Source organism: Petromyzon marinus, chromosome 50, assembly GCF_048934315.1.
Source record: "Petromyzon marinus isolate PM22_M1 ecotype Great Lakes invasive population chromosome 50, UKy_Petmar_22M1.pri1.0, whole genome shotgun sequence".
Lineage (NCBI taxonomy): Eukaryota > Metazoa > Chordata > Hyperoartia > Petromyzontiformes > Petromyzontidae > Petromyzon > Petromyzon marinus.
The window spans coordinates 828,770-837,882 of NC_133716.1; the positions used below are offsets into that span (position 1 = coordinate 828,770).

General features: G+C 46.1%; 1 protein-coding gene across 1 annotated transcript in view; it reads right to left on the minus strand.

The window, feature by feature from the left end:
* Positions 1 to 7,495, minus strand: part of TBC1D13 (TBC1 domain family member 13) — a 28,824-nt gene extending 21,329 nt beyond the window's left edge. Inside the window, exons 1-2 of the mRNA XM_032973190.2 lie at positions 7,347 to 7,495; positions 1,999 to 2,072 (exon numbers count right to left, since the gene is read on the minus strand). Coding sequence (XP_032829081.1) covers positions 1,999 to 2,072; positions 7,347 to 7,369 — 97 coding nt within the window. The 5' untranslated portion in view covers positions 7,370 to 7,495. The remainder of the gene's footprint in view (positions 1 to 1,998; positions 2,073 to 7,346) is intronic.
* Between the last annotated feature and the right edge of the window lie 1,618 nt (positions 7,496 to 9,113).

Below are 9,113 nucleotides of genomic sequence, written 5' to 3' on the forward strand. Positions count from 1 at the left end.
GCTCTGCTTATTGAAGAATATATTGAGTACATTTCATTATATTGATGTAATTTAGACTTAGGTTTTTTTTTCACATCGGTTTACTGTACGATAGTTGAGTTGTTGCAGCCCCTTTGGCGTCCATGTACGAGGTGCCTCTGTGGATGTGTAGGCTTTGACTTTAACATAGCTATTTCTGTGACTAGTCACAAGCTAATCCCTCAACTGTTTCAATGCTAAATTCTCCTGTTTGATATGTAAACCCCTTTGTCAAGGTGCCTCACTTCTCTCAACCAGCTTAAAATATGCTGCGAATCTTAGCACCGTTCAATGTAGCTCTGTCGTCCCGATAGGTTTGTTCCTTTCACCTGAAGGCCACTTGTGTTGTGGCCGAAACGTCGTGAGAATTTGCTTGTTTTATTTTATTATTTTATTCTCATTCTACGTGACTTTACCGAAAGAACCAAAGAAGAAAATTCAGGAAACTCTTCAAGACTATGTTTTTCCTTTTATCTTTTCTTTGAGTATGTCTCCTCATTTAATATTTGTATACGTGTCTTGATTTTATACGTAGGACTACCTTCGTTAAATTTATACTGTAAAGTATTGCGATGCCCTCTCTAGTGGGGCCAAGTTTTTACATGAAAACATATATTGAATGAAGGTAGTGGGGGTTGTTGACTGTACTTCCACCATGCTGGTCAGTGTGGATTGAAGGCGGACAGCATAGAAACTACAGTACAACAATGGATTATTCTACGCAGGCCTTTGCAGACCACCACGATCCACAGCCCCGCTTGCCGATGACAAAGTGGTGTGCATGCTGGTCACCGATCCAACTACTAAACGGGCTCAAACTGCTTAGCTTCTGAGATGTGATGAGACTGGACACATTCTGGGTGATTTGGTCTGAATGCATCATCACTATCTCAGCATGGAAGAGTTGTTTAACCTGAGTGTGCTTGACACTTGGACATCGCGCCAAACAACACGCGGTACAACCCTAAAGTACATCAGAGAGCTGTACATCAGAGCCATGAAAACCTGCGTAGCAGTATTACACGAATGATTACCTCCATCCTTATAGCTTTAATGATTATGGGGCAGTGACATGGCCCAGCGGTAGTGCATTCGCCACATGTTTCAGAGGTTTACAGTTGCATTCCGGCAGGCCGCCCTGGTTAATACTGCAGGTGTAGCCCCCTTAGAGAACACACCATCGGCTTCACAGTGTACATTCAAGATCCCATAACGTCATTCGAAAAGTGTATGCCATTGTGTGCTGCCGTCATGGTCCAAATTTGAAAAAAATACCTGCAACATCGCCCCCAACTATGAAACTACTGCAGGCTCCATCTGTGAAACATAGTGTCTTTGTTATAGCCTCGTGGTGGTGACACATGCCTGTAATCCAGCGCTGTGGAGGCGAGGTTTGGTGAATCGCACAAATGTTGAGAAACTCCTTTTCCATGGGTATCGAGGTGACATACCCTGGCTTTCCAGAAGGCAGTTCAGCAAGTGGTCTAATTGCCACCTGTTTCCATCTATACGGGAATAGAGTGTTGCCCCCTCTCATGCATGGATTTTTTTTCCAGGTGCTCCGGTTCCCTCCAACTTATATAAACACTCATTAATTGATTGTAAATATCTGAAAATCAAAAACCCAATGTAGGACCTTCCTGAAAAAGTCCTATGTCCAATGTGGCTTTCCTGGATAAATAAGTGATTTTTACCAAATGTGTTCATTATTATATTGTTGGGGCAAGTACTGTTAGCGAGCACCTATGAAGGCCGGCATGGCACACGAGGGGGTGGGTCGCCAGCACCACACCTGTCACCCACGTGGCGATATTTACACACCACACCAGGTACTCATTTGAAGCCGAGTCGACCTAGGGGAGTCCCAGGACTGGTACAAATAATCTTGGTCTTGTTTTTTCACACACACATATGTACACATGCAAAGGCAGATAGGCACGCACACATGCATGTAAGTCTATGGCACACGCCCACAATTACCATTGAAGCAGAGTTTCCGCAGCTCCTCCAGGCTGATGTGGTCCTCAGCCAGGAGATCCTCGAACTCAGCAATCCTAATGGTGACAAACCAGGGTGAGGCTCAATGAACACCAAGCAGACCCAGATCCCTATATGCCAGCATTGCCAATGATAAACTCATAGCCTTGCAACTGCTTCCTGACAAAAGGGCCTCCACAAGTGTATTTTATTCTTGGTTCTTTCGGTAAAGTCACGTAGAAGGGAAACAATAAAATAATAAAAATATTTAAAAATATTTATTTTTTATATTTTGACTATTTTATTGTTTCCCTTCTACGTGACTTTACCAAAAGAACCAAGAATATTAATCCCTGCAGTCACGAAAGCTTTAAATCAAAAGTGCAAGTCTATTTTATTCTACTCTTCTAAGCTGGACAGATATCTTGGGAAATGTGGAAGTTCCCAACATTTGCCCAACCACGTGTGACCTACTGATCAACTAAGTTCGTTGATATTAAACAAATGTAAATACGTAATTTTCAGCCCTTTGTCGGCACTGCTGGATGAATTAATCCACATGCCGTGTTGGTAATGGGTGTCGTTTGACAATATTTCATCAAGCTGGTCAGTGTGGCTTGGCGAATGGGGACCCAGGACCGGTTCTGATATCACTCACCAATAATGTTGGCCAGGTTCATAATGCAGCAAGCTAACCACTGCTTCACTTAACAATAACAAACATGTAATTTATCCAGGAAAGTTTTACTGCATTTAAATACTTTTTTTCCAAGAAGGCCCTGCAATGGGCTGTATGGCCAATTTAACTTTTTGCCCATGGAAAGATTAGCTGGAAAAAAACCCACCAAACACAAAAATTGGATACCACAAGGTCTACACAGGTGGGTTTACAAACCCACTTGCTGTACTGCCACTTATTGGTAAAGGCACATGCCACCAGATTTTAGTTCACGAGCCACTAACCCTTGCTTCCAAAACACTGGATCCCAGGTGTGTGCCACCACGTAGTTCACAGACCAGCAGCAATCCAAATATAATAAATAGGTCGTATACCTCACAGGGGACTGGGGTGTAGGTGGATATTTGAATAGATCAGATATGTGAGGATTTATATATAAAATGACAGCTACACCATGAAAAAATACTGCACTGGGTGTTGGCGGTTAATTGGTCAGAGTGGATATGTTTAAGGTTGAATTTATTTCATTTGTCACACAGATGGTCCCTTTTAGCCAGTTGCCAGGACATTTTACATGGGAGATCTGTTGTGCTTGATAACAGCAGCAATAACATTAAAATACAAAAACATCAATACTGCAGAGGTGTATATGATTCTTAATGAATATTGCACAATTAACAAACGAGGTATTTAACGGTTGAATATGCTATATTGCACTGAATATCAATGCTTGGGAGAAGTACCGGGTCAAGAATCCAAATAGTGAGGTCTGCAAAGCTCAATGTGGAGGGACCTTTGATGCATCAGTGAAGAACATCCACAAATTGCACTATCGGAGTACAAATGCACGAAGGAAATCTACAATGAGTGGTTACGTACTTCAAGAGGCAACGAGCGAGCGGTGACTCACATGTTCCTGTTAATTGCTTGCAGTATTACGTATAAGACATAACTATATATAACACAGAGTGAGATCCAGTAAGACAAAGATTGGCTCTTTGGCAATTGGCCCATAAAGCATTCCAGATTGCTTTGCGATGGCAAATTATTTGAAATAATTACCAAATGTTTCATGCAACATCAGTACACAATACCCTACAAATATATATTTAAACATATCAAGATACTGCACGCAATAAAACGAAATATTTAGTGGCCAAAAGCAAAAATATAAGGCATCATTTAATAACTTGAGCAAAGAACACGACAGTTTTAATTTAACAATCTCATGTGGATGACCCAAATGAGTCCCGATCATTCACAATCTATTGCTGGATAAATATGTGCTTCATACGCAGCATGTGCCACATAGCACAGTTGGTATTGCATCAATTAAACCACATAAATAATTGGTTAATCTTCATTCAACGAAGGTTGAATGCTTACCCTAACCTTTAAACCAACCTATCAAACGACCCATGTGTTTACATGTCCCTATAGTTTTCTGTTTCTCGCTGGTAGCTCAGACCAAGGTATTATGGGTTAAATGAGCAGTAGCATAGTGGCTGTACACTGTGCTGTGAGTGAACCCAGCGTTGCATTCCCAGCCAGGACTGACATCAGTGGCAGGTAATATTGCTGTACTGTACTGTATTTTATGTTTCGCTTCTTTAAGTTTGCTAACCCAGGTCACTATTGCATGTGAGACCTGATCTCTTGAGTCTCTTGAGCTATCGCCCAGTTAAACAAATACATTTATTTAAACTTGTATATCTGAACTTGGCCTGGGCAGCCCGCTTTACCAACATACACTGACCAGCCTGGTGAAGTATGGATAAATAATCCCCATAACCAATACAGCATGAGTAGGCTTTCCACCAGCAGTGGAGTAGTATTATTATGCTCTTTCTATCCCTCTATTTAAGGAACGAAACAGGAGGATGTTTCCACAAATCTTGCTGTCGCCTAATGATGCTAGTTGTAATTACTGGCGAAGCGTCGTACTCATATTGCAAATGTTGTGGATTTACTCTCCAACACACTGGTGTGCTGTACAAGCAATTAATTGGCACGTTCTGTTTACGTGACAATCCTTATTAATTGGTTGTGTTGAGTGGTGGTGGGTTTAACGATACATTTATATTTACGCGATCTAACCCAAAACAAACCTATATCATGGATTATTATGCTTGTTTACGCAAAAAAAGGCTTCAACGCGTTTCAATTCTTAAAGGAGGCTCCTACCAAGTTTTCATAGTCGGGGGAGATGTTGCATTGTCATCCCAATCGGTAATTTGCAGATCATTTTTCAGCTTTGGGACGTTTGACCAATACCAGTTACATTGTATTTATTTTGAGCTCAAATTAAAACCTGGGGGAAACCCATCTAAAACGGGGAGAGAGCATACAACATACAGAAAGATGCCCGAATTTAGAATAGAACCAAGGCCCTTTTTGTTGTCGGCACAAGTGTTACCACTGCGAACACCCTCCTGCCAGAATGGGACATCCATTTAGTACGTACGCATGGAGGGGGGAGGTTAACCCAAATGCGTACACATGTGTTATGGGGGGTCTACTGACAATGTGCGTACGCATAGGAAACGGGGGGGGGGGGGGTAAAGCGTCGATAATAATTTGTCTCCATTGGCCTTCAAATTAGATAGTCCGGTGGTGGACTATGTTTGCTTAAACATGTTATTATTAATAATCCTTGATCGTTTTTGCGTGGATTAAATATCGGCCGTTCTATAGGATTCGTGGGGGTGCGTCAAGTGTACGTACGCAGGTGGGGGGGGGGGGTAAAAAGTATGCGTGCGTACAGGGAGGAGGGATCAAGTTCTGACAGATTTTTGGCATACGTGCAGTCTTTTTATTTCACGCAGACAACTTATTTCTTTTTCTCCTGTCACTTTCATTCAACAGAACTCCTCGCATTCAACACCACGTAACTCTGTCGCAACTCTCCCACCTGTGCTGCTCGCCTGCCACGCTTCGCTCGCTCCGCTCTCTCAGCCTCTCCACTGCTAGCCTGTTCTCTCTCTCTCACTCTCCTAGCACCTCCACTGCTAGCCTCTCACTATATCTTCTGCTAGCTTCTCTACTGCTAATCTACCGCTATACTCTCTGTTAGCATCTCCACTGCTAGCCTGTCTACCCTCGCTCCTCCATCCTCGCCCTTGCCTCCAGCAGGTGGACCAGGCATCCCCCCGCTGGAGGAGAGGATGACGTGTGGAGAGCGGGGGGCCCGTACTTGTCTTCACTCCAACCAACCCAACTCACAACTCCCCCGCGTGTCTCTGCACATCGCCTTATATCCCCTCACTCATTAACTCCTCATTAATTAAGCTGGCGACCTCCCGTCGCCTCCGCCACTATGCCTCAATCTCCAGACCCCCGAGACGCCTACCGTGACACATTTGCAGCAAGCCAGTCACCGTGATGCATCTTACTTGGTCGCCTACTCTGGTTGCTGTCTCTCTCCGCACCCGAGTGCCCTGACGCGATTTCACTGTCCGCAACTCACACATGCGTGCACACCGCTTGCAAACCCTCCACTACATACGTACTAAATGGATAGCCCCTAAGGATTGATGAAGCGGTGTAATATAAAATAAAACCCGACACGACTGGTAAATACACCACCTGCACTCCCCACAAAATCAGTTGTAACAATTAACAGACACAATCACACATTAACAAGCAAAACGTATCACGGGACATGTATGACACGTGGAGCCTCTAGCCAAGGTCCAGATAAGCCAAAGTAATTTCCTTATTAAATTAGCAATGACGCAGTACTTTTCTTTTCAGCCCTCAATCAGAGGAGTAACTCCAGATTCTAATGATGGGCGTGGGTCTAGAAAATCTTGGACAAGTGGTAATTATGATATTGACCTCTTAGGGACGATGGGCTGACTCACCCTCAACTCGCAACCTTATAATTGCGAGGCACACGCTCTACCGCTGAGGTCCGGTGAAAGAGTTCACCAAACCAGCGGCGTTCCTCGTCCTCGTTAACCTCTCCAAAGCCAACCCGCCAGGGTCCCCTAGCCCAGGGATCCTGGTCCCTTCAGCACGTGACCCTTGGTCAGCTGCCACTGCCCACAACACCGGGTCCCACTCTCTGGTTTATGGTCCCTATCACTTGTGATTTAAGAGCCGAATGGCTCACAGGGCTATACCAAATAAATGAACTATGAAATGAACTATGAACTTATCTCCTGACCCCAATCCTCTATTCCCTGGTCCCGATCCCCAAGCAAGTGGTCCCTGAGCCTTGCTCCCTTCCTCTCGTTCCCAATCTCTTCCTCCGGTGCCTGGTCCATGTTACTCCAATTCCCAGTTCCCAGCTCTATGGGTCCCCATCTTCTATCCCCCAAGTCCTGATCCCTGTGGTCTCTATCCCACTGTCCCAGTCCCAAACTCCTATCCCCTGGGCCGCTCCAGGTCCCTATCCCTCAGTACTGGTCCCTGTGGTCCCCATCCCCTGGTCCCCGTGATCCCTATCCCCTAGGTCCCTATCCCCTGGTCCCCTAGGACCCTACCCCCTGGTCCCCTAGGACCCTATCCCCTGGTCCCCTAGGACCCTATCCCCTGGTCCCCTAGGACCCTACCGGCTGGTCCCCTAGGACCCTACCCCCTGGTCCCTATCCCCTGGTCCCCTAGGACCCAATCCCCTGGTCCCCTGGTCCCCTAGGTCCCTACCCCCTGGTCCCCGACGTCCCCTCACCTGGCTCTGTGAGTCGCAGACATCTCCGTCTGCCGGGCAGCGACCGGCTAATGGAATCGCCTCGCGATTTCACCACTGCCTTTGAATCGACGCCCTCTCCAACGCCCACTTTCCATGAACAACATTTTCCGCTTTCGATTCAACACTAACAATGAAACCGATTCCGATTCCAACCATTTGACGGGTTCCATGCAGCGTATCAAGAGGAATCGTTATTTTGACAGAGAATCGATTCCTCATGTTATGCTATGGACTAGTCATCAACGAACATGAATCGATTGTTGGATCGATCAACTGCAGCTTTCATTAGCATTAAAGCCTCGGTTACGAACACTATTTAATCCTAATTGGTTCAGTGTTACAACTATTAACTTGATACTGGCGCTATAATTTGAATAGAAGTTTAAAATTGCTTAGAGTTTGTTTTTCGTTTAAGTCTCTGACCACCCCGGAACGCGCTCGTTCTCAGAAGCTAAGCAGAGCTTGAGCCTGGACACTGTCCATAAACTGCATTCGTGATTCAAACTAAATGCTTTATTTCGATTTAAAGCTTTCGTGCAGAGATGAATCTTCTTGGTTCTTTCGGTAAAGTCACGTAGAATGGAAATAAAATAATAAAAATAAAACGTAATTAAATAAAATTCTCACGACGTTTCGGCCACAACACAAGTAGCCTTCTTCAGGTGAAGGAACAGAACTGTCAGCACGACATCGCTTCAGTGAACGCTGCTAAGATTCGCAGCGTCTTTTAAGCTTGGTGGGAGAAGTAAAGCGCCTTGACAAAGGAGTTTACATATCAACAGAAGAATTTAGCATTGAAGTAGCTGTGTGGTACCACCGTGGCGGAGCGGCTCCGTCGGGGGCCGTGTTCACCACCGTGACACCGCTACCGGGGAGTGACGACGCCGACGCGGCGCGCCCCCCCCCCCCCCCCATATGTACACACACCCCATGTAGGGCCGGGAGGGAAGGTCACCTGGCCGACGGGTTTTTATCCAGAAGCCCCTAATGGGATCAAGCTTCATGGTTTCCCGCGGCCGGGAAATTGGGCGATCTACCCCGGAGGCTGACACGCACCGCGGCGCCGTGACCTGACATTAAAGTTGCGTGGTCACGGCGGAGGCCGTTGCGCCACCACGAGCGAAACCGCACACACACGGCACGGGGCGTGTGAACCGCGAGATGCCTGTGGTTATAGGTGGGATTAGGAACTGAATGCCCTTGATTATAGGTGAGCTCCCGAGTCCAAATAACAACAGGATAGGAGCATTCAGGCCTCTGCATAGACAGGGCGGCGCGGGGCGGAAGCATCTGAATGTCTTTTGTTCTAGAAAAGGTCACGGATCAGCATGTGAAAAAGGACGAAAATAACTCAGCCTCTGAATGGACAGGGTGGTACGGAGCGTGGGAACCACGGTACGCCTTTGTCATAAGTAATATTACAGATCTGAATATGAAGCAGCACGGGTGGGCAAGCGCCAGAGCAACGGAATGCCTTTAGGGTGTATAAAATACGGAGGCTTAGCATAGCAAGGGACAGTCTTCTTCAAAAATCATCGCGGTCCACGCAGGAGGGGAGTCAGCCGGTCAAGACGTCCGCGTGACGAACTTCAGCGCAGCCAGGCTCAACCCTCTACGGATCGCTGTTCTACAGCTTCCCGCGCAGCAGAGTGAAAGTACGCGTGAGTAAGAGAGAGGTAAGTTTGGGCTAGTTAATCGAGAGTAGAGAGCGGAGCGATAGGTAGAGTAGGTTCAGCCTAGAATCCC